Source organism: Xenia sp. Carnegie-2017, unplaced genomic scaffold (genome assembly GCF_021976095.1).
Source record: "Xenia sp. Carnegie-2017 unplaced genomic scaffold, XeniaSp_v1 HiC_scaffold_24, whole genome shotgun sequence".
Lineage (NCBI taxonomy): Eukaryota > Metazoa > Cnidaria > Anthozoa > Malacalcyonacea > Xeniidae > Xenia > Xenia sp. Carnegie-2017.
The window spans coordinates 10,970,248-10,996,495 of NW_025813487.1; the positions used below are offsets into that span (position 1 = coordinate 10,970,248).

Sequence of the window (26,248 nt, forward strand, 5' to 3'; positions counted from 1 at the left end):
AATGGTAGTTTTTGCTTATCATGTGTTTTGTTTGGTGATAGATTTCCCTCCAAAAACAGTCGAATGAAAAATTTTTTTCTGAGCCATTGACACATTGGCCTGATGCTAAAATAGCATTTAAATAGCATATAAGTTAATCATCAGGTCTTCATGCTCACACTTCTGCTCTTCTTAAAAACATCTTGGGTCAGAGTTCCATGAAAAGCCACCAATAAACGTCATGATTGAAAGTAACTTAAAGAAAAAGATTTCAAAGGACAGGAAAAAATTAATTCCAGTAGTTGATACGATCATTCTTGCAGGTTGCCTTCAGTTACCACTTAAAGGTCAACGGGATGATTCGCAGTATCATCCTGAAGTTGGTGAATATTCTGAGAAGCATGTTGGTAATTTTATTGAATCATTAAACTTCCATGTTCGTGCAGGGGACACCATTTTGCAAACCAATTTTAAGCATCATGATAAAAATGCCTCCTACATTTCTAAAACTACTCAGAATGAGTTAATTAGGTGTTGTGGTCAATTTATCACTGAGCAGCTTCTAATTGAAGTAAAAAAGAGCACGTTTTATGCATTGATTGCAGCCGAAACATGCGATATTTCTAATAAAGAACAGATTTCTTTGGTTTTGCGTTTTGTTGTCGAGGAATTCAACATAAGGGAAGAATTTTTTCGTTTCATTCATTGTAGTGAGGCTATGTCTGGGAAGGACCTTGCATCTTTGATTTTGAAATGTTTAAACGAAGAGTGGAATTTGGACATTCGGGACTGTCGTGGGCAGGGGTATGATGACGCAGGTGCTGTTTCTGGATGCATTAATGGTCTTGCTGCAAGGATTAAGAATTTGAAGGAGAAAGCCATTTACACACATTGTTTCAGTCACAGATTAAATCTTAGTATTTGTTGGACTTGTGCTGTTCAATACGTAAGAAATGTTTTGGAACATGTGAAGGAAGTTGCTAACTTTTTCAACTCTTCCCAAGGCAGACAACTAATTTTGAAAGCACTGTCCAGATTCTGCAAAAAAGAGATTGAAAAGTGCTTGTAAGACAAGATGGGTTGAACGTATTACTAGCTTAGACACTTTTGAAGAACTGCATGTTGCAATTGTGTTTTCCTTGGAAGAAATGAGTTTCAACGTTGAAGGTAAGTGTAATTGTGAAACCAAAGTAAAGCTTCCCCTCTCTTACACCTTTTGACATCTTTTGATTTTATTGCAGCACTCATAATAACTAGATGTATTTTTAACACTGTAAGAAATGGAGTCGATGTTTATCATGCTAACTGGTACAGTATTGCATTGACGATGGCAGAAAAAGTGGGTGTTGAAGAGAAAAAACCTAGAATTTGTGGTCGTCAGACAATTAGAAGTAATGTTCCGTCAGAATATGTATCTGATTGCTGTAAGAAAACAATTACCATTCCCTTAGTTGATCACTTGTGTTCTAAGTTAGAAAAAAGGTTAGATTCATCTGCAACTAGCATATATTATGGTTTTTTTTTAGTTCCATCCAAGTTACTTTTGTGTCTTTCTCGCGGTGTTTCTTGGAAGGAAAAATTTTATTCATTTTCTTCTTTGTTCTTGGATGATCTTCCATATCCAATGGCTTTAAATGGTGAACTTGATCTCTGGCAGAAATACTGAGAATCGTCTTCTCCAACTTGTCTTCCTGAAAATATCTCTTCTACTTTGACTCTAACTCGGTAAATTTCCTAGGTTTTGAGAATATAAAAGTATTGTTAAATATCTTAGGTACTATTCCAGTCACTTCTTGTGAATGTGAGAGGTCGTTCTCTGCTTTGTGAACGGTAAAGAACTATACGAGAAATACTATGGCTGCTGAAAGGTTAAATGGTCTTGCTTTATTGTACATTCATCTGGACATAAATCCAGACATAGAAAAAATCATAGATCTTTTTGCAAAAGACAAAAGAAGAATTGAACTAGCTTCCTAGTAAGGAGTGAAAGTTTTTGATGCCTTTTTTAACTCTTGACCGTAAAGATGACTGCCGCTAACCTCAATCAATAAAAACACATACAATCGTTCTCAGGACTTTACTAACCTGGACAATCGACATCTATAAACACTTTTTCTGCTTTTTTTTATCGGCAACTTCATTTGATTAATTGATCTAAAATCGTTTGCATATTAATCAGCATATAGGTATGACTAGTCCATTAAAGTAAATGGTTTGAACCCGGGAGTATCGTTACATGTTTGTAAATGTAGATCGTCCAGGCTGGTGTAGTCCTGAGAAGGACTGTGTTTGCTGTTGTTGACTGACGTTTCGACAACCTTAGCGGTAGTCATCTTCAGAGTCAAATGAGGATTAAACGTCAGGTTAGCCGTATTTATTATCTTTTTCTTACGTCATTGTATTGTGTGTACAGGAAATGTGTATTGTAATTGTGAATTAGTGTGAAGTGAAATGTTTTTAGTTGTGAAGTGTGATTTAAGTGTGATGTTTTTAGTTCTAATGTGTGGGTGACAATTGTGTATTGTCATAGTGAATTAGTGTGAAGTGTAATGTTTTGAGTTGATCGTTTGTTTTTATTCTGAATAAGTCGTTTGTAAGAAGCAGGTAATTGCTGTGATCTGTTCAGGGGGGGTTTGTTCCAAGTTCGTTTACCAACTTTCAAATGTAAGCCGTTGTCTATAGTCAGTACTGAAAGTAATGCATTTTTCCGAGTCCCAGTCAATGTTGTGCTTTGTGATTCGGTGATGTTCGGCAATGTGATTAGTTTTGTCTTGTTTTTTAGTAGCTCGTTTGTGTTCAGTAAGTCTTATGTTTAAGTTCCTGCCAGTTTACCAGATATAGGAGGCGTGGCAGTCGGAGCAGTTTATTTTGTAAACTGCACCTTGTCGTTCGTTGGGTTGTTCTTTGTCCTTTATGTTCGTTAGTACTTGTCGTAACGTTGTGATTGGTTTATGTGCGACACGTATGTTTTATGGTCGTAAGATACGCGAGATAGTCTCAGACGTACCTTTGATGTAAGGTATCGTTGCTGTTGTCACTGACTTGTTCGTTTCGTTGGGTTCGTTGGGTTTGTAAGTGTTGCGTTTGATAAAGTCAGATTTATAGTTGTTTTTGTCAAAAACACGTTTAAGATAGTTGTTTTTGTTGTGTAGAGCGTCCGGTGAATCACATATGATTTTTGCAGGTTTTGTTGATGTTCTGATTGTGGTGGCTTTGTTTGATGTAGGGTTGTAAGATGATTGGTCTAGTAGTCGGTCATTATGTGTTGGCTTGCGATGAACTGTTGTTCGTAGTTTTTGATTGTCATGTTTTACCAAACAGTCGAGAAAAGGAAGAGTTCCATTTTCTTCGACATCTTTGGTAAATTGTATGTGGCTGTTCTGTTTGTTGATGTGAGTGTGAAAGTCATCAATCTCGTCTGCATGTAGTGCTGTGATTGTGTGAGGAACTGGGTGAGGAATATTTCTTTCCGCTCATTAGACGAAACTGAAACGGGACTACTATCTTACGGACTAAAACATTCCATAACACCTAGACGAATCCCGACTGAGACGATAGTATCAAGTGTCGAGGCTGTCCTAGCGTATCAAAGACACTTGTCAGAGACAACCAAAGACGAGATCAGAAGCAGGGTAGCCTCGGCTTTACAATCGTCCTTTATACGTGACAACAACTTGACAAAGGACGAACAACAAGCACTCAAACGACTAAAACACGACAAAAACATCGTCATTTTACCAGTAGACAAAGAACGCGTGTCTGTGGTCATGGACAGGAATGATTACTTCAACAAAATGGACACCCTTGTTAACGACAACAAACGTACGAACAACTCAAACGAGACCCAACACCATCACTAGTACGCAAACTTAACAGCAAGATCTTCTCTATGAGAAAATCTAACATTATATCTTAACGCATTTACCAACGACTTAGATGTTCAGTACCACGACCACCCAGACTATGCGGACTACCAAGAGTTCAGAAACCACAAATACCCATGCGACAAATTGTATCATTCTGTGGTTCGCCTACTTACGAACTCTCAAAGTACTTGACTGACATACTGCAACCACTTACAAGCAAATCAAAACACAAGCTACAATCCACTGAAACTTTCATTAAAAAACTGAGCACTATACAAATACCGGACAACTATTTACTAGTGTCTTTTGATGTGAAATCACTGTTCACCAGTATTCCACTTAATCTGGCACTTGTACAAAAACCTTCACTACAAACATCACGGACGTACTGCCATTGCCGACAGAAGAATTCATGGAGCTATGAATTCATGGAGCATGAATTTTTGGTTCCGCTACGTAGATGACACAATCACAGCACTACATGCAGACGAGATTGATGACTTTCACACTCACATCAACAAACAGAACAGCCACATACAGTTTACCAAAGATGTCGAAGAAAACGGAACTCTTCCTTTTCTCGACTGTTTGGTAAAACATGACAATCAAAAACTACGAACAACAGCTTATCGCAAGCCAACACATACTGACCGACTACTAGACCAATCATCTTACAGCCCTACATCACAGAAAGCCACCACAATCAGAACATTAACAAGACCTGCACAAATCATATGTGATTCACCGGACGCTCTACACAACGAAAACAACTATCTTAAACGTGTTTTTGACAAAAACAACTATAAATCTGACTTTAGCAAACGCAACACTTACAAACCCAACGAACCCAACGAAACGAACAACTCAGTGACAACAGCAACGATACCTTACATCAAAGGTACGGCTAAGACTATCTCGCGTATCTTACGACCATACAACATACGTGTCGCACATAAACCAATCACAACGTTACGACAAGTACTAACGAACATAAAGGACAAAGAACAACCCAACGAACGACAAGGTGCAGTTTACAAAATAAACTGCTCCGACTGCCACGCCTCCTATATCTGGGAAACTGGCAGGAACTTAAACATAAGACTTACTGAACACAAACGAGCTACTAAAAAACAAGACAAAACTAATCACACTGCCGAACATCACCGAATCACAAAGCACAACATTGACTGGGACTCGGAAAAATGCATTACTTTCAGTACTGACTATAGACAACGGTTTACATTAGAAAGTTGGTAAACGAACTTGTAACAAACCCCCTGAACAGATCACAGCAATTACCGGCACCTTACAAATGACTTATTCTCAATACAAACAAACGATCATCTAAAAACATCACACTTCACACTAATTCACAATGACAATACACAATTGTCACCCACACATTAAAACTAAAAACATCACACCTAAATCACACTTCACAACTAAAAACATTTCACTTCACACTAATTCACAATGACAATACACATTTCCTGTACACACAATACAATGACGTAAGAACCAGATAACAAATACGGCTAACTTGACGTTTACTCCTCATTTGACTCTGAAGATGACTACCGCTAAGGTTGTCGAAACGTCAGTCAACAACAACAAAAACAGTCCTTCTCAGGACTATACCAACCTGGACGATCTACATTTACAAACATGTAACTAGTCCGTTATAAAATGAAATTCCATACAAAAGTTGATGAAGATTAAAGAATTTTTTTAGGCTAAGTCTGCAATGAACAAGGCCGTCCATGTCGGAAGCTCTCAAAGCATATTTTTCTGCGAGGATCCTAGGCATGCTGATGAGCTCTGATATTGAGCGAAACGGCAATTCTAGTAATAAATATCTTAGAAAACCAACGCGTGTCTGGAGGTCAAATTTGGCTTCAAGAAATTATTAGGCTTTTCTATTACAGGTAGGCTTCCATCTTATAGTTCAGTGCGTGTCTATCAACAAGATTATGACATGTATTAGATTACCCATACAAACACCTGGATTACTCTTGGTGTTAAGCTACGTCATAGCCGCAATGCAGGATGATTTTTACAAAGGATTTTCCTCATTTACAATACAAATGTCATCCAACACGGCAAACATTTCATTGTTCTTTCACTTCCCGGGGAATTATTTCATACCACCTATAGTACTTAACATGATATTATGTTTAGACACTTGTATTTTTAGCCCAAAGGCCTAGCTGTTTATCGTTATTTTCTTTAATCACATCGTGTAAAGTATATAATTCCGTCGATTTTGTGTTGAATTAACTTGTTTGAACCCGGGAGTATCGTTACATGTTTGCATGTAGATCGTCTAGATTAGCAAAGTCCAGAGAAGGACTGGTGGTGCTGTTGTTGAACAACAACAGTCCTTCTCAAAACTATACTAACCTAGACGATCTACATCCATAAACAGTGTTTTTCTTACTGATGTAGGTGGCCTATTCCTGCTACAACTGGACATGCACATACGTTTAAGTGTGCGTGTAGGTTTGCGTTCCTTTTTTACTCTTTTTCCTTTGCTCAAGGTGTTTTCGATTGCTCTAACAATTAATAACAGCATGTCGAATGATTATTGATGGAAACATAGCTATGATAGGTCAAGTACATGAGTAGGGTACAACGCCAAATCAGTAGGGTACAACGCAATATATGATATGCAGCCTCCATTTAATGTTTTAGTTACGCCTCTAGATGTCCTCGTGTTGAGTTGGAAGACCAATTGCACTTTGATGAAACTTTCTTCCAAAGGTTACAAAATTAAATACAACTTCAGGCCTAGCTTAACATGGAGCAGAGGAAGGAACATCTTATTCAAGCATGCGATGAATTTAACAATAGGCTATCTCTATTATATTTTTATGGATGGAGATCTCACAATTAGTTTTACAAGTTCTGAGTTCAAACGTATGTATTACAAGGACAACGACACTGGTTGTCTGCTCAAAGTATTTGAGAAGCACCTCTTGAAACATGAGCCTGCAATTGCCGTGCCTCATTTCAGCCATGATCTAGACACTCACCCAGTAACTTTATGTTGGAATGGTCTTTATGCTATACTCGACGTTATACCAGTTTATCATCCTCGATGCCGATTTGATATTTTGCGGGCAAGTGCTAGAATCCTTTCTCTGCATGTAGCCAACAGACAACATGGAGGTTAACCGAGAACAGACTGGGATGGTTGGGAATAAATTTATAGCATCTTCCGTAACGAAATGCCACAAGAATACAAGAATGTTAAAAATTATACTGATTGTGCAAACCAGCGCAGCCATTACACCCTATTTGAATTTAGAGATAGCAGACGGCAAAGTTAAAAATGAGCCTTACAAGAGAATCAAATGCCATATACTACATTTATTGAAATTTTGCATTTAAGTAATAAATGATGTTCAATCCTGTGTTGGTACAGGCCTACGCAGACCAAGGAGGCCTTTGGGCGAACTCGAGAGCAGATCAGTGGAAACCCGAGTGCAACCAAAAATAGGAGGTTTGCATTTGCTTGAGGAACGTTCCAAATCTACACAACCTCGGCCACAACTTACATCCTTTACGGAAAAAAAACTCAAAAAAATTTGTTTGCTATAGAAAGGATAAATATGTGCAATAAAAATTGTGATATTTACCAGAAATGTTTTAGCAAAAGCGTTTTATACAAAGAATATTTTTCTACAAAAGATTCTCTAAAAATGACGAGTTTCTTTCGAAATTGGGAATTTTTTTGTGATATAAGGAATGACTAAACGGAATCGTACTTGCGAGACTTCATGTAAGGTAGCGAGGTCACCACATAATTCACATGAGTGTTTGTGATTGTATTTTGAATTTTTTATCCTGTATATAAATATGTTTTGTTGCGAAAGATAGACAGATATGGTGGTGCTTGTATTTTAAATTGTTAGATTATGTGACGGGAAATCATTGACCAAAATTTGCAGATAAGGCATGGTAAGACAAGACTAATACGTAACGTATATACTCACCGTTCAATGTTCAATGTTCAACAGTTCAATATTTCAATGTTCAATAGTTCAATGTTCAATGTTCAACAGTTCAATAGTTAGTATAAGTGACGCTAACTCCTTTTTCATGTTAAATTGGAGATTGTATGAGTGGGTAGAGTTCAAGGCTGAAGATAGTTGAATCCAAAATCTTTCAGCTTAAGCAGACTAGTGATACAGACCATTGAATTGAAGATTCTCACCTCGCCTCCCATCTCGACTAACAAATCAAAACACGTTCTCTTTTTGAAATATTCTGATTTCCGAGCTTCTGGAATCGTGTATTTACGTTGGAGACTATTGTTTCCATGGTGTACGTAATATTTGGAAGGACTTTTACTCTCTTGAATTTTCACATGATTTGAAGACCAAATTATCCAACTGCAAAACTGTGTAAGCTGTGAAGCCTTAGTGGATTAGTATAAATTGGCAACCTGGCATTTTTCATAAATATCTGAATCCCTTTTTATTATAATTCTTCATACCTTAACACAATTGCCAACCTTTACTGTTGCATGTGTATGCACATATTTTCTTATAGTTAATATGTCTGGCCAGTCACAGTTAAGAAAAATTATATATAGTAATTAATTGTATGTAAATGATCGTTCAAGGTGAACCAGACCTAGTTTGAATGCTAGTTTCTCATAACTTTTTTCGGAATTTGTCCCAACTTCCCAAGTGAAATACCTATGCTTGCCTGTTTTGTTCATTCAATTTGTGCTATAAAATCCTTGTCTTTTTACCAGGGAAAGAAAAAGCAATTTATCAATAAGAAAAATGCAGTCAGTTTTCTTTTGGTTCATCGTAGCCAACGTGATCCTTTACAAGCTGATGAGTACAGTTCAAAACATGTCCTTTTACCACTTGATGACAGTAACAAAGCTTTGGATGATGGAAATCAGGTAACTGTTCAGTCTATTTTCATGTAAGTGATACATACTCTTTGCTGTACTGACTGTGGATCCCAGCATTTAAAAACCATGTTCATAATACATTATTAGAACCGTTGCTTCAATTCAAAGTATGGTAGTAATAAAACAGAGACTTTGTCATACTGACAAATTTAAATATTGTTTTCAAAAATGAGATTACCATTTTGAATTGGCACAAAATATAATTCTATTGAATAGTAATAATTTGCATTTGTAACATGACTTGTACTCTTTGGATGAAAATGTCCAAATAAAAGAATTATTGATGGATAAGAAGTTGAATTATTCAAACTGGAATGAGCTAGATGATGATGAGTAAACTGATTTAAATTGAAAAGCTGTTAGTCTATTTCTTGATGTTTTTAATTTTAAAATCAATAGAAAATATTAAGTGTAGATTTTATTTACCAAGAGCTATGGAGTAAATTGATTTTTAAATGTAAATGTAACCTATCATTGGCTACCAAGAATAACTATCTTTGACATCCATTCTATGTTAACCAGACTGCAGACTATGTCTGTTTTCGCCAAGATCTTGGGGGTGCCAAACTGGAAAACGTCCACTCAGGGGAGGACTCGGGGATGGAAATGTACCAGAACACCTTAAATTAAGTCATTTTTTGCTTTCTTGCCTAACAAATTTGGAGCGCTAAAGCTTGTCAATTGAAAAGTCTTAATGGTAAAATTGCCCTTCCCTGCATTTCAGTCTGATTTTTAAGATATTTAATGCTCTCATTCTTGAGAGAAGCTAAATTCTAGGAATCCATTAAACGTTTTGTGCTATGTAGTTAATAGTTGTAGGACAAGAAAGTCATTAATTTTGAGAAAATCAATACATCTGTAAAATTTGTGGGAAAACTTTCTTGGAATTTTTCTATAATGGACAATTTTATATGTAGCTGATAAATTTTACTTTTTAAGAGTGTTACGTGTTGCATACAGTATTTGTTTCATTCAACTTGTTTTTTTTTCTTCATTTTAGACCACTGGATCTGAAAAGTTAGTACGGTTTGTAATTTTATATCTTGTAGTTTACTCCTAAATAGATTTTTTGCATGATAAAGTGATTTTTAAATTTTGCACTTATATTTTTAATCATCATTGTTAATTATTGTTGTTAGTATGATATTTAACAATGATGATTAACAAGACTTACTGAACACAAACGACCAACAAAGAAACAAAACAAAACCAACCACATTGGCGAACATCACCGACTGACAAAACACAACATTGACTGGGACTCTGAAAAGTGCATTACTTACAGCACTGCCTACAAACAACGGGTTAAGTTAGAAAGTTGATATACCAACTTAGAACAAAACCCACCAAACAGATCACTACAATTACCAGCACCTTACAAACGACTTATTCAAAACCTCAAACAAACGAACCATAAACACCTTACTTTAGACTAATCCACGATGAAAATGCTTAATTGACATCCGCACGCCCACAAATTTCGTCTACTACAATACGAACGGAAAACCTTACGTTTACTCCTCACTTTATTCTGAAGATGGCTACCGTTAAGGTCGTCGAAACGTCAGTCAACGTCAACACTAACAGTCCTTCTCAGGACTCTACTAATGTTAAGGTTGTCGAAACGTCAGTCAACGTCAACACCAACAGTCCTTCTCAGGACTCTACTAATGCTAAGGTTGTCGAAACGTCAGTCAACGTCAACACCAACAGTCCTTCTCAGGACTCTACTAATGCTAAGGTTGTCGAAACGTCAGTCAACGTCAACACCAACAGTCCTTCTCAGGATTCTACTAATATGGACGATCTACGTACATCTATAAACATGTAACGATACTCCCGGATTCAAATCATTCATTTTATTGTTAGTATTCATGAGAATTATCATTGTTCTAACGTGTAGTATATTTTCCATATTATTGTAAATATAATTCCAACTATTAACCTGCACGAATAATGTCAATGAGTCTGGTCGTTTACGATTTTATTCCAAAGAACCAGAGAATCAGATTATGAATTCTGACGCGGTTATACGCTCATAAAGTTTTTGGCTTAGACAAGATTTGGGCAAGTGGCTTCGAGATACTACTATTTTACCGCACTGCCTGTTTAGCTGCGAAGCCCGCAAAAACTTCTTATTTGTAGTCGGCATTGGCAACAATATGGAATTATATGGAAGCATCTCATGCCATTTCTGTATTTCTATGATGTCATAGAAACACAAATGAAAGTTTGGGTGCAAACTGAATGTGCAGTTTTTAGTTTCTCCCAAACTTTTCCAAGAGTTTCCACAGGAGCAAGTAAATTATTTTCTATTTCCTCTATGAAATAGTCTTCTAAAAACAGTGTTAAAAAGACAAATTCATTGATTTTAACGACATATTGTTTATATTTTTACTTCACAATTTTCCGTGCAAACTATGCAAATTGTGCGAAAATGCCGAGACTTCTTTAAAGTTATAGATATAGGCGGGGAATTTGGAATGAACGAGAAATTGCGCGTAAGGAACAAATAAACATGTTTTCTATTTCAAGAGATGTGTTTACACCAACCAATTAAATCAATCAATCAAATAATGTAATGTTTGTTTTAAATTTGTCTATCTTGCATTATTGTTATTTTATAATAACGGATGTTAAGGAGCATGGGCAACCCTCGACCTTTGGTCTCGGCCTTGCACTGATCAGCTCTCAAGTTCTGCTTGCATAAACCTGTGCAAACATAGTAAACATCTTTTATTTTTCACTTTCACTTTGTTTCACTTTATTATTTATTTTATGACTCGTTCGTTTGTTCGTATGTGTTGTCTTTTTTACATGAAAATAAATACGATATTTGACAAAAAACCTGAAGTAAAAAGATATGCCCAACGTTGCTTCTTTTACCGTATAACCTTTTGTTGTCCGTTAGAGTTGAAGCAGAAAAACGTCGTCAAGAGCAGCAGAGCTATGGTGTGTTTTATGATGATGACTACGATTATCTACAGCATTTGAAACCCAGGACAAACCCAAGCCTTGAACCACTTCCGTACAATATCACTGTCGTTGAGGCAAAAAAGTCGAAAAGGAAGCAGGTAGGATTTTTATAGAATCATTCTCACTTGTCTTTTAAACTACGTCACTGTTCAGATACCGTAGAGTCACAAAAGTAATCTCCCGGGCTATTTATGAAATTATTTGCCTCAAGGCGCGGCTACTTACTTTTTTTTGGGGGGGGGGCTTAGTTGCGGAAGGTACTAAGTCTCGAGTGGTTATTTTTAGCATCTGTTAACTCCAATGGTTACGTAGCTCTTAATCCGCGCCTTATAAATAGTATTTTTATTGCGTTTAAAGTTTGAGTTTGTAGTGGTTGACGCAAATTTACATAAACGTTTTATTTGGATAAATATGTAAATGACGTGAAGCTCTATATAATCTATAAAGGGACCGGTTGCCGTCGAGGAGGCGGTTATTTTTGAGGGAGCGGCTACTTTCGCAATTCTTTAGTTAATGTTAGTAAAGACTGCTACTTTCTAGGGGAGGTTACTTTCGAGACTCTGCTGTATTGCATCCACTCCACTCTAGTTTTGATTAGGTTTATTTTCATCCCATGGACAATGCTAGTCACAGAATTACCCTTGGTGAGAAGTGAGACGCAGTAAATCCTGTAAATGTATGAAAAGTAAAGAAACATAGCTCGGTTCTCAATTTGGGCTTTTCCATGATATCAGCCTGGAGTAATTTTCAAGATACTATTGTCAAGAGGTGACACGAATGCCGTCATGCTGACTGACAAGACATTTTCGTTGTTAAATTTTTAGTTTGGCAATGTTTCTCTACCCACAGAAGCGTTTGGTTCAACTTGCGAGGAAGACGAAGGACTTCTTAATCTTGCTGCTACGGTCCCAGGTACACATATAAATCTTACAAACCATTTTATAAAAACTTCTTGAAAAACTTTTTCGTTTTAAAGCATGAATTTGTTTCATACTCATTTTGCAAGAGAATTATAATTGCATATAATAAAAGTGCAATATATATGTAACTGTGCAAAAACCTATTCGAAAAAGAGCAATTTCGAAAGTGTTTACAGAAGTTTTTGTTGATTTTCTTTTGTTATCAAATCTTTATACGGTTTTAAGAATGATCGTTAGGAAAAAATGACTGTTTTTATTTGTATTGTTGAACAAGCTATATATCATAGCTCTTATCGTAATCGGAAATGAAAGTTGTGAAAATTTTAAAGACGTTATATGTTGTTTTCTTAATTTTATTATGCAGCTGTTTCTCTACTACTAGTGGTATTTAATTGAACTAATTTGTTGATTAAATGTTATTAGCTAGCTACTTGTATTGTTTATACGTAATGCTCAGCTAATATTGAACCACGTGTTCAAAACATTAACAGGTCCTCGACCGGACTGGGACCCAGATATTGTTGCTGCGTTAGACGACGCGCTTGATCTAGACGATCCGGACAACATACTAGAAGATGATTTTGTTTTGAAAGTAGGTTTTACGTACTTTCTCGTTTCATTGAGCGTTGTAGAAAACCTTTTTTGCATTCGATATTGATACGTTACTCCTGTTCTAAGAGGATAGCTGTGTGTTTTTCTCTTTCTGTGTAATTGGAAGTTTGTAGTAGGGGGGGGGGAGGGGGGAGTCTATTTAAGTACGTGTGAATGCGGTGTTCTCTCATCAATCGTTGAATGTTTTCATCATTTTACATAAAACGCTTGACGATAAACTGTATTTTATTGTTATATGAGAACGCAATATTTATCAGTCGTTTAGTTTTCTAAATAAAGTCTAATGTATTTCGGAAGTATTATTGAGGTTTCGCCGTATGAAAGGTCGAGCGTGAAATCATTTTCTGCTTTATCAATTGAAAAGTTTAGTATCACAGTACAGTATTTAAAGTAGAAAAGATGAATTGTTGGTCACATGCAACATGCTCGTCTTCAAAATTGTGGATTAATTCTTGGAATGGATTAGGTTGACATCAATTGCGTAGTCGTAAATTCACGAACCTGTATCTTTTTCTGTAATGTTTTGCTGAATATCTACAGTAGCGTATCTAGGATGAGTCAGAATACATTAAGAAAGTGCATTTAAAATTCAAAATGCTTTCAAAACAATCCTGAAATTATGGCTTCAAAAACTCTTTTTAATTGTTTAACCAACAGAATTATTGATACGGTGTTTTGAATTTGAAATTCGGTGCTGTAATGTATTCAGACTTATAGGCTGTTTACATGATCCTGGCTTAATGAGATTCAGCGAGGCGTGAATGGAATTCGAGTCATTAAAAACAGTCGAAACTTCAAGCGAAAAAATTAAAACTGTTTGTTTAGCGCCAAAACTCATTCCTGTTGTACTTCAGTAATAAGGCCTTATTAGTTGTTTTCATTTTAAATGCTTTGCGTATTTATAAAGTCAGAATATTGTGAAAATACTCAAGAAGCATACTTATCCGATGATAAGTATTTACACTTTTCCATTTACCAAAATCATTCAACGCTTCGCTGATTCCCGGCTACCCGGGCTCATGTAATCAGCCCCTTATCTGCCACTAACTATATGTATATTTATAACCAATGCCCTTCCGTAGTCTACTGTTCGCTTCTGTAGTTTGTTGAAATTGATTGTTTCTTTTGCTATTTTTAAAGGCAAATGAATCTCACGAAGAAACCAGGTTTGTGATATGTCCCATGCTTAGAACTCGCTATTTAAAAGCCCTGTAAAACGAAAATTTTGCTATTTAAATTACGTTTTCATTGAAAAGAACGCTTGAAGTAACAGTAGACTTTCGAAAACAGTTTAGTCATAACACTTTGCATTCTCAATGTTTTTAAGTTTGGCGATGTTTGATTCATAGAGAGAGTGACGTCACATTGCATTATTTAGAATATTTGCTTATATGTTATATCAACCGGACAAAGCTCCAGTCGTTGTAAAATGTTAATGGTATAAAATAAAGCGTAAGTATTTTATTCAAACGTTGGCGGTAAACTAAAGGATATTTAAAAATTTACAGCGACTTTTATGCAATGTAACGTCACTTACTGTCTAAATCGGACATTGTATAATCTTGAAAATGAAAAGATATGAATGATTTGTTTTAGAAAGTTAGATGTCTTTTTTACGAGCTCTTCGAAGAAACTATAATTTTAAAAACAAAATTTTCGTTTTACTGGCCTTCAAATGTCCACTAAAGCTTTGACAAGCATATCTCATAGGTTTCGTCTTGGAGAAAATTGCGAAAGTGACGAAGAGTACTATTTTTCGGACTGCGACTATTCCGATGACAACCAGTTCAGCGATGCTGCTATCTCGGACGACGATCACGTGTCAAAATTTTCAAAATATTCAATGACGTCATCCGTAATACGGCGAACTCAAGGTTTTAAATTTTTTTAAAATTTTGACTTGTTCTTAGTATATATCTCTGTAATTTTAAGTTTGCTAATGTAATTGACAAAGTTTAAGCTTCTTTTTTGTCATGAAACATAAGTGAACATATGATGTTTCGTTGGTTTCCTGTTTATGATCACGTGGATTGCGTATGCCTCGTAATATCGTGAGAAAGCGTCAGCTATTGATACATAACCTCTTCATTTTATGTCTAAGTAATCTATTTATTGACTGTAGCTATAATATAGCATGATTTATGTTAGGAGTGTGATCTAGCTGAATTAGATTTTAGTGTCTACTTTGGTGGGGTTGCTGTGTCTTGTTTTGTAAAATTCTGTTACTCTTATTCAATGATTGCGAGATATTTATTAAAATTTTGCTCGATCAAAAACCAATCACAATTGCTTTTGCTTGAAATAATAATATTTTGCCTGGAATTTAGCACCCCTCTGCACTGCCGGAATGATTCCTATTTAGACAAAAGTAGACTTGTTTTTAACAATGTGAGAAGCCTTGCTTAAAAGTAGAAATGTTTCAAAGATATTTTATTTATTATTATTTTTATTAAGAGGAAACTCACGTCAGTCAAACCTTGCAGTTAATTATGAAAGCGTTTTTTGGGAGAAGTTGTTACATTACAATTGTTTATTTTGTTTTTTTTTCTAGAACTTTGCCTTCTTGACGATCGTTTTGAAAAGGTTTGTTTAAACTAGAACTTTGTTGGGAACGTCGTCAGCACACTCATAAGTTTTTATAAATTTGTTTAATTACTATTTCACATATAGATAAGATAAACTTCGGCAAAGGCGCGTTGTTCGCTGCCGTCTAAATAAATGTACTGTCTAAATACTCACGTGACTTTCTAATTCTAAACTCTGTCATTACGTAATTCAAATTGCCCAATTTCCCGACAAACTTATGAGAAAGCAGATGCACGGCTGTTTTATGTTTTATGTTTTTACTTTTCTGCTACGTATTTGAGAGGATGTGGCTGCTCTCGAAGACGATATGTAATATTTGCAACAATATGACCTGTTCATTTGGTTAACTTTTCCACATTAGTTCAAATCCAAACACAGGCAAGCTAGTGTTTGTTTATTTCAACCACCAAATATGGCAAGCAAGTTTTTAAAAAAAGCGTGAAACATGAAATTTTTTGCGCTTGCTGTTAAGAATCTTTGATTTAGTAAATTTCATTCATAATTTCACAGATAATGGAAGATTACGATGGCAGTGAAATTGGAGCGTTAAATAATGAAGAAGTGACAGGCGATCGCGGTTTCAATGATCTGTTGATCAACAGCATTACGAATGATCTAATTAAAGACGACGATAGCAACAGGTAAATCTTGTACCATCGACTTTACTGTCTGTATCATTGACATAATATACAATTTAAACAAGTGTTTATTAGTGTGATTTTTCAAAAAAAATCTTTTAAAACCTATAAAGTACCTTAATTTTGACTTCAAAATGATTTTTATTTTCGTTGTTTCGTGTCCATTAAGACCAAAAAGTAAGTAGTTTGCCAGTTGGTCAATTTTCTTCAAACTTCGTGCAAACATGAAATTTCATATTAAGTTTTGTTTAAAAACAGCAAGTATTCTGGTAAAATTTACCATGCCTAATGTTTTTGTTGATGTGCTTTTCCAGCATTTCTGATAAAGAGAATTTGAAAGTGCCAAAAGTTCACTTTGACATTTGTGAGAATAACTCATCAAATTTTGATGGCGAGGAATTTGTAAAGATTGAAGAAGTAGCAAACGAACAGTGGGACTGCGAGTCAATTTTAAGTATGTTGGGATACGTTATGTTTATCTGATATTGGTGAAATTTATTGTACAGTAGCTTTGAGGCACAAGTCACATACTGTTTTGTTACGTTAATGAGTCAGAAAGGTTAAGAATAATTTAGTGGGAAATGGATAACCCAACTTCTAGCAAAAGATGGCTATTTCTGTGATTTTTTCATGCCGATGTGTTTTTCGGAATTATACGCTTGCATTATCTAAACATCCTTGTATCGTTTGTGTTGTGGTCGTACAATGTATTTCGTGAATTATGTGGATGTCTCTAAAGAATAGAAAGCAAACAATATATGAGATGGTTCCATTTTCATCTTTTGTTATTTGACATATGCTTAATTATTATTCTTTTTGATTCAGGCACTTATTCGAATTTGTACAACCATCCTACACTAATTAAAGAATCTTCAAAGGTAAGCTGTATTTTTTGTTTTATGATTGTAAAAAGAAACGTTGAAGAACTAGATAATTTCTATTATTAGTAATGCAATGTCCGTGCATTATGAAAGAAAATATTGTAATCTTAAGATTTTAGTTCTTGTCTTCAGGACAATGCAGGAGATTTTATCGAGTTACATAGGGATTTATGAATTGCTCACCATTTACTCACTGCCTTGTCATTGAACCCTTTAATTTATGAATTGCTCACGATGCGCCCACTGTCTTCTCATTGAACCCTTTAATTTATGAATTGCTCACGATGCGCCCACTGCCTTCTCATTGAACCCTTTAATTTATGAATTGCTCACCATGCGCTCACTGCCTTGTCATTGAACCCTTTACTTGCCAATGTAGTTGATCGTCAATAATCGCTAAACGAAATGTGTACAAACTTTTGATAAAAATTCGCTAAGTAAAAAGTTACTTGAATATAACACAAAACAATGTCGTACGTGCTATATACGTGCACCAAAATCTTTGTCAAACTCATGCACCGCAACGCACAAGGTGCCCGACTGATTCATAGTGAAATTCGCTGGAGCTAAATTAGGTTTGTGGTCTTCTACCCTAATTTAATATTTCAAGCAATGAAACTTATTTTTGTTATAATTTCCGTAAACAATGCAACCAATCATCTGAAAACTTTGCTCAAAGGACGTGGCATATAATTCAGGGAAGTTATTTACCGCCGCTCTCGGTTAAGCGCCGCATCTCAGATATTGATATCGTATAATTTTGGTAATAAAAGGATACATTGTTTTTTGTCGCTCTCCTACGTATATGATATTTTCGTTAAGTTCTATTTTATTGTATCAAGTAAATAGATTTTGTCTACTTGTTAGTTTTTGGGGGCAATAAATATATTTGGTGTGAGCCTTTAGTTGAAAATTATTTAATTAGCGCCTCTCCCGGATAAGCGCCACATTCGGAATCGGAAAAACTAAATAAGCACCGCGGCTCAAAATCGAGCATTTACGGCAAGTCTGCCACATTTAACAGTAACAATAGAAGCAGCAAATACGGCACGACACAAAAAATTTTGCGCAACAATAGCTACAGGAGGATAATAGTTATCAACACCAAAAACTTGGTGTGTTTACTCTTTATGATGTAATGTAGCTATGCACTATGAGGACAGATTTTTATATCATCAAATATTTCAGCTCAAATATAAAAAAAGGCCTTTTTTCAATGTTATCATCTAGTTATACAACAAAGAAAGATTGTCTACTTAATGCATAAAGCACTACAAAACATATAACCAGTCCAAAAATAAAGGCAATACATCTAATTCCTCTCTTGGTTTTCCACAATTTCGAACATGAAAAAGTGTTAAATTTAAGACAGTCAAGTTTAAAGTTTTACTAGTGTTTTTTCCTCAGTGTCCTACACTTTTCGGGACTCGTAGCAATGGAAGTGGTTACTGCAATATTCAAATTAATAAAGAAAAATACTTAGATACAAAGTATTTCTTTTTTTTCTCGCTAAAACAGTGCCAGTTCGTGATCAAGTATCCAAAAATTACGTTGTTTCTTTCTTTCGTCAGGGTGTATGAGCATGCGAACTAGAAAAAATTTTTTGGTTTTTTTTTTCTTTCATTTTATCTTGTTTTTTGATTTTGTTTTTTCATCTTCAACATGTCGAAGAACATTTCAAAGAAATTCCTTATTTCACTAATCTACAGTTCTTTCTTGAGTATGAAGTTGTAACCTTTTATTTCGACAAAAAGTACCTCGTGTGCTAAAGGCTTAATGTCCGACTTTTGAAGAAACCTGCCAACATGGCCGCTTTCAAGTCATATGAAAACACACCATTTAATATCTGTTCATTAGAGAAAGTTCTTTTTGTTTTAATTTTGATTTTTTTAATAATTTCTTACTTAAGTTGTCCTTTGTGTGCAATTCAAGTTCTTCGTCCTTAAATTTTTCAGAATATGACTGAAAGTCTTTGAAAAATGCTTGAATTTCATTACTTTAGCTTTGTTTCGAAACTATTGACTAATGCAGGACAATATTGAAGTATTTTGCAGTATACATGGCTTATCGTATGAAATCATTTTAGAATCTCGGCGACAAGCGTATTGCCCTGTCAAAACGTGATGGAATCCCCTTGGGAGTGCTTTCAGATGGAAAGAAAGACAAAATCACGAAGTCTTCCGAAATGAAAGTTTCTGACTATGTTCATAGACAACTTGAAAACTATACCAGGTCACGTGACGAAACGAAGGAGGAGAAAAGGGCGCGAAAACAAAAAGTCAAGAACGAAAGACAGGTATTCAGATTTGAGTTCTTGTTGAAGTCTAGTATTTGAAATATATTTTATTATTTTCGATGTATAAATAAATAAATGTTATTCTCTACCGTCCCAACTTCATAAAACTCTTTTTTACGTTATTCTCGCGTTAATATATAACAATAACATTCACGAAATTCTCATTACAATGTTTTAAATTCGGCTTTTATGCACATGAAAAACATGTGACTTGGACGAGATTTGAACTCGCACCTTCGGGGTACTAGTCCGCCGCTCTATCTGTTGAGCTGCCAAGCCCACAGGGATTTGAGACGAGTCAAATCTTTTTTAAAATCGACGAGTCAATTCTCAAGTAGAGCGGCGGACTAGTATCCCGAAGGTGCGAGTTCAAATCTCATCCAAGTCACATGTTTTTCATGTGCATATTAAACCGTGTTAGGATTAATATATTATATATATTCACTGATGATGGCTTTGGAATTAAGAAGACCTAGTTAAAGCAGTTTACGTATTTGAGCAAAAACAAAAGAAAAAACCCGGATTTTCTAACGTTGGTTTGTACTTCGTCTTCGATAACACAATTTCAACAAAATTGATCAGCCATTGCTTATATATTTTGTAAGCCAATCATATTCTAGCACTTAATTAACCAATAGCATGTCTTCAGTCCCATAGATCATGTGCGTACGATACTTGTAAAATCTTGACTTTTTTGATTTTCCATGTTTTAGAGATAACAAAAACAACTTCTTTGCCACATAAAAATGAAGATTTTTTCGGTTTATTACACAAAAAATAGATTACATTGAACCGTTGTCTGTTCAGTTATAGATACACGAGTAAGACGTCATTTGTGGTAAGAACTAAAAAGTGGTCACGAGCCACCGAGGCGAGTGATAGCCTCAATATAATAGATATTATATAGGTCTTCTTAATGTCTTCATTTGCACAATCAGGGATAAATTCATGTGAATATTCAAATAATTTCGACGTTTGTTTGTAATTCAAAAACAAGAAGTTTCTGTGATGTCAACTCCGTGCGTATGTCTTCTTGCAGATTGTAGCTCTCGGCCAATGAAATTGCTTAAATTCTTATGTAATGCAAGAGAACTTCAGTCTCAAAAAGGTTGCGTGGTTTTTGCGGGAAATTTTAATTGCGATAATATGAACAATGTGAAATTAAATCTATGAATTTATGTTTTTAATGTTGTTTTGAAAGGTTATTTTATAATAGAAATAGATAACATATTTACTTGTTCCCATTGAATTATAGAAACAAATGCGCATTTGAAACGCTTCCGTACAGATATTGACATTCGACTAATTTTCACATCATTGAAAATCAAAAACTTCTTCTCATTCAAAGACCCGATCTCTGATTCAATTAAATCAGTGGTGGTATATGAATTTAATTGTGCGGGATGTAATTCCCGATATATTGGCGAAACTACGCGTCATTTATGCTCCAGAATCAGGAACATACCACAACAGACAAAAACTCTCATATATACGGACACATTCCTAAATCTCACTCGTGTAAAATCAACTATTCACCCTCTTACTTCAAAATCATAGACACTGCAGACACCTCATTCTTCCTTAAATTCAAAGAAGCACTCCACCATAACAAAACTAACCCTGACCTCAAGGTTTAAGTTTTTAAAATCAACACAATATTTAGTTTCTAACACGCTCCCATTAATTCATCGCATTTCCTCATTATTGTTATAATTTATGTGTCATATTACTTTTATATAAACCTTGTATTATTTGTGTAAATATTCACTTATACTGAAGAGACAGAAACATGTCTATTTTCAAAAAATTTGTGGTCTACATTAAATGCGCATTAGCGATAGTGCTTCTACAAAGTTATAGAAACCCTTTGCCACGTTGCCATGTCTCGTTTTTCCTAAACTTTCTCGCGTGTTCTTTTAAGTCTAAACAAATGTTTTGTATTTCGTGAATATCATTCATTTATCATTTCATTCTGCCGTGCTTAATTTTCTACAATCATAAGAGGCATTCATATTTTATTTAATTATTATAATAGATGAGAAGATCGCAGAAGAAATGCAACAAATTGCTTTTTAAAGAAGAGCGAAAAAGACAAGAAAAGTCTCAAACAGCAATTTTGATGGGGCATAGAATACAATAAAAGGTCATCCGAGGCTTCGATGTAAGTTTTGTCGTCATTTGTAATATTAGTAATAGCGAACTTTTCTTTCGTGGCACGCTTGGTCATCTTTGTATTTGTGTGCTATCTTTAGTAGCTATTGCAACGACTGTGACAGTTGACCTTATCATCTAACTCAAAAACTTTCACGAACATATTTTATCTCGTTGTTTTTAAAGTTTGTAACACAGGCAACAGATTTTGTTGGCGGGAAACGTATTTTTAAATTTAGATATGATCTTTCATAAAACGTATTTTTGTCAACAACAAGCCCAGCTTACTGCAGGTAAATGAATAGGCATTATAATAACAAAAAAAAACATAAAATATCAGAATATAAATGAAATAAAATTTTTCTTTACATTTTGTAATCATAATGGTTTTTCATGCACTTGTAATAAGCTGTGCTTTAATGTTTATATCAAGTTTCTGACATTAACAGCGGCGTCGTAAAGAAGTAATTTTTGAGTGGGCTCAACAAGGCCTCAGAGATGGTAGAGGGCAACAATTATGAAAAAGAAAACATATTTGCTTGTTTACATATAGTTATAGACAAACACTTGGGAATTTTTGTAGGGAACGAGAATTTGCGTGGCAAAGATCTGTTCATTTCTCGTACATTTTTTTAACTGTTCAGTTTGGTTGTGTTTTTTTTTCACAACTTGTGGCGCAGATGCACCCTGTTTCATCTATCGTGAATGGCGTATGAATTTTGTTGCGTAAGAATTCATACGGTACAGATACTGACTGACCACCATATTAATTCCATTTAATACATACATTATTAAGGCCTTAAGCATAATTGAGCGATTTTTATCATTTGAAGCAAATAACTACGTGAGAATCTAATCTTACTGGTGCACAAAGCAATATATGTCATTCTGACTCTGCGAAAATGGCAATTCTGAAAACTCACAAGATCATACTCTTCGTCGTTATTCTAATTCTGTTTGTTCAAGCTCCCTTGTACTAAAAAGCGTTCATAAGTTTCTTCAGCTTCGAAATCTCGATGGAAATACCGTTTTCAATATTCAAACAACTGAAACTTCAACTTAGTTGGCGCACAATATCAAAACTCGCAGTGTAAGAGACCATTGTAGATATAATATGTAATAATATGATTGATTTTGGCAAGATCTTTTTCTACTATTTCCCATCTGCAGTGATGTCACAGTCATTGCGCAACAAAATTATGGCTAGGGTATCGATCCAGGTCTCATGGTGTCACTCGCACAAAATTGCTTGAGCTTTGATTGGCTTCACACCATTTCCACGGCGTCAGAAGATGGCAAATTGCGCAATATTCCAAACGACGACTCTGTCAACAAGGCTCTATTTAAAAATCGCTTTTTTTATCGCTGGAGTAATCGGGGGACTCTACTCCCGCAGCGATCACTACGTTAGGGAACTCACGCGACAGCGAAGGTTTGTTGACTGCACAATCTTTTGTTGGCATTTCTGATACATTGCCTACATCATTGACACAATCAGTTATATTTTCTTCTTTTTGCTTGCCATCGCTCCCTACAGTGTATTCGGTTTTACTGGGTTTTTTTAGACCGCTGGGCAATTAAAAGGCTACAAATGCGTTACATCAAGGTTTATTTTGGGTCCCGGTCGTCTGCCCATTCTCGCCAAACTCGTTTCGCAGATTTTAGATGGAAAATTTGTTGAAATGTCCGAGTTGTTGCCCGAGACGTTATCAAATCCTGTGTGTAATGACTCCACAACATTTACTATTGACGGCAACTTTATTGTCCCAACGGCTGCATCTCAAAAAAGCATGTACCAACTGATATTTTGACATGGGTAGAATGCGTTAACGGGTACATTGCCGTAATCACTACTTTTCAACTAAATCGTGCGAGAGATTTATTGGCCTATATGGCTTTAATCATTCGTATGGCGAAACAATTTCATGGACGGTGTTGGCATGATTATGACCGGGCATTCCGTCTAGAGGCTGCAGCTTCCGATCAGACAAATTGGAGTCAGATTAACCCTGACTTATATCATTGCCATACTTCAAGCTCAACATCCACACGTGGTAGCGAACCTTGTGGCGATCAGAATTCGCGGTTATTTTGTAAGTCGTGGAATGCCGGGTCTTGCACTGGCCCGTACGAATCTTGTAGGTTTCGCCACAAATGCGATCGCAACGGTTGCGGTTGGTCCAACAAGAGAATCCATTGTCCGGAACCCCGCCAAAAGCGAGCTCTCAGCCCCAGTATTGAATTCATACGTCGCAATCAAGCAACACGACAGTGAAAACTGTAAAAACATTTTTGAATAATTTTTGCAATGTATCTAGTACTAAAAATTTAATGTTTCCTGAGATATAACAGATTTCCCCTATTAATGTTGAGAAGTTGACGTTGCAGCTGTGTAATCATCCTAATCGCCGTAAAGTTGGGTACGTGTTATATGGTCTTAGAAATGGGTTCCGGTTGGGTTTTGATAAGTCATCTTTATTTTTAAAATCAGCTAAAGCAAACTGTTCGTCGACGTTTGAGCATCCGCAAGTTATTGATAATTATCTAGCTAAAGAAGTTTTACTATGTCGTGTATTTGGGCACACGAACAAACCAGCACTGAAATCATTGCAAATTAATCGCTTCGGGTATTATCCCAAAGAAGGATGGGGATTGGCGCCTAATTCTTGATCTTTCATTTCGTTTGGAACATAGCTTGAATGACGGTATCATTAAAGAGGATTTTCCTCTCGGCTATAGTAAAGTTTCGGATGCTATTGCCCTGATTATTAAAGCCAGCAGAAGTGCATTGATGGGTAAAGTGGACGTAAAGAATGCTGAAATGAAGATATGATCTTCGTACTTTGCTGGACAGTTTAAGCAATTGTCTCGTGAACCTGAAAAATTCAGGTGACTCAACGGGATTCAGGTGACTCAACATTCTTTCATATAAAGAGTGCTTATCGCGTTATTTCCATACACCACTCAGACCGCTGCCTTTTAGGAATGTTCTATAGAAAGGAAAGTATTATGTTGATTTGAATCTGCCGTTTGGTTTACGCTCAACTCCAGCTATTTTTGACAGTTTAGCAGACTTATTTCATTGGTGCTTAGTACATAATTGGGATGTTGGTGATCTTTTGCATTATCTTGATGATTGCTTTACTCTGGGACCACACGAATCCGAAGTTTGTGCTTTGCGGTTGAATGCAATCAATAAAGCAGCTCGTGTTATAGGCATTTCATTGCCCCTGAAAAATGTATCGGTCCGACCACGTGTCCGGAACGCCATTATGTCCGGAACGTCTAAAAACAGCCATCTTATGATTTTGTTGCGTGAATTCTTTTTATGTGCAGCTCGCTAACATTTTAAAGTTTCCGCTAAGCATGTTCCTGGTAAAGGCAATGGAATCGCTGATGCTTTGTCACGTTTTCACATGCAGGTATTCCGAGCGTTTGTACAACACGCACAACCCGAACCAGTGCCGATTTATCCATCACTGCTCACCCGTCTGAGCTGCTAAATCTACAGCTGCAAACGCAAACGTTATTTCAAGGCATCGCTCCGTCTACACGTCGCACATACGAGACGGCACAGTGTAAGTTCCTCCAGTTTTGCTATTGGTCGCAACGAGTACACTCAAATGGTTCTCCTCTACCCGCGTCAGAGTGGACTTTAATGTTGTTTGCAACATCCTTAGCTATTAATTTCAAAGCATCCTCCATCAAAGTTTATTTGTCGGTGATTCATTTGTTGCATGTAGAGAACGGTTTTCCCAACCCTCTGGAAAATTGTTTACGTTTAAAAAAAGTCTTCCGTTGAATAAAGCGCAACCAAAGACACAACAAACGAGATCGTCAACCAGTTACTTTATCTGTGCTTGCTAAGGTTCGATTGTTGCTAAATCTCCAAGTTTATGAAGATGCTTTACTGTGGTTGGCGTGTTGTGTGGACTTTTTTGGCTTCTTTGTGGTCAGGGGAGTTTACCACTACCACAAATTGCTTCGATGCTAGGGTCCACCTGGCGTTGGCAGATTTATGGATTGATCGTCCTGAAGCAACCTGATTGGTGTACTTACGACTAAAATGCTCGAAGCCCGATCCATTGCGCCAGGGATGTATCATTCGCATAGGGGCAGCGGATGGTCCGATTTGCGGGGTTAGGGTCCTTTTGCGTTATTCACATCTGCGGGGAGAGAAGGAAGGGCTTTTGTTTTGCTTAAAAGATGGTCGGCCACTAACACGATGTTTATTAACGGATTGGCTTCGTGCTGCAGCACAGAGGGCTGGGTTGCGAGGTATTTATTCTGGACATATCTTTCGTATAGGAGCAGCAACTTCAGCAGCAGCAGTTGGTGTCCCAGACCATTTGATCAAGACCTTGGGAAGATGCTTAAGTAATGGATACCAATTATATATTTGAACTCCACCTA

The 26,248-nt window shown here is 36.0% G+C and overlaps 2 protein-coding genes across 6 annotated transcripts in view; both read left to right on the forward strand.

The window, feature by feature from the left end:
* The first annotated feature begins 220 nt into the window (after positions 1-220).
* On the forward strand, positions 221-1,048 carry LOC124452134 (52 kDa repressor of the inhibitor of the protein kinase-like). The gene has a single exon (XM_047002722.1). It carries the CDS (start codon positions 221-223, stop codon positions 1,046-1,048), a length of 828 nt encoding a protein of 275 aa, XP_046858678.1.
* Positions 1,049-7,614: 6,566 nt separating this feature from the next.
* The window catches only part of LOC124450807 (protein LTV1 homolog), a 45,637-nt gene continuing 27,003 nt past the window's right edge, over positions 7,615-26,248 (forward strand). For 2 of the 5 annotated variants that reach the window (XM_047001458.1, XM_047001461.1), the window contains exons 1-9: positions 7,615-7,805; positions 8,608-8,763; positions 9,776-9,801; positions 11,687-11,849; positions 12,576-12,663; positions 13,163-13,263; positions 14,424-14,449; positions 14,994-15,157; positions 15,835-15,866. In XM_047001458.1, coding sequence (XP_046857414.1) covers positions 7,803-7,805; positions 8,608-8,763; positions 9,776-9,801; positions 11,687-11,849; positions 12,576-12,663; positions 13,163-13,263; positions 14,424-14,449; positions 14,994-15,157; positions 15,835-15,866 — 759 coding nt within the window. In that variant the 5' untranslated portion in view covers positions 7,615-7,802. Of the gene's footprint in view, positions 7,806-8,607; positions 8,764-9,775; positions 9,802-11,686; positions 11,850-12,575; positions 12,664-13,162; positions 13,264-14,423; positions 14,450-14,993; positions 15,158-15,834; positions 15,867-16,379; positions 16,511-16,821; positions 16,962-17,332; positions 17,386-19,474; positions 19,685-20,723; positions 20,768-21,719; positions 22,093-26,248 lie in introns of those variants that run through there. The other 3 variants (XM_047001459.1, XM_047001462.1, XM_047001460.1) reach the window with 3 other exon arrangements.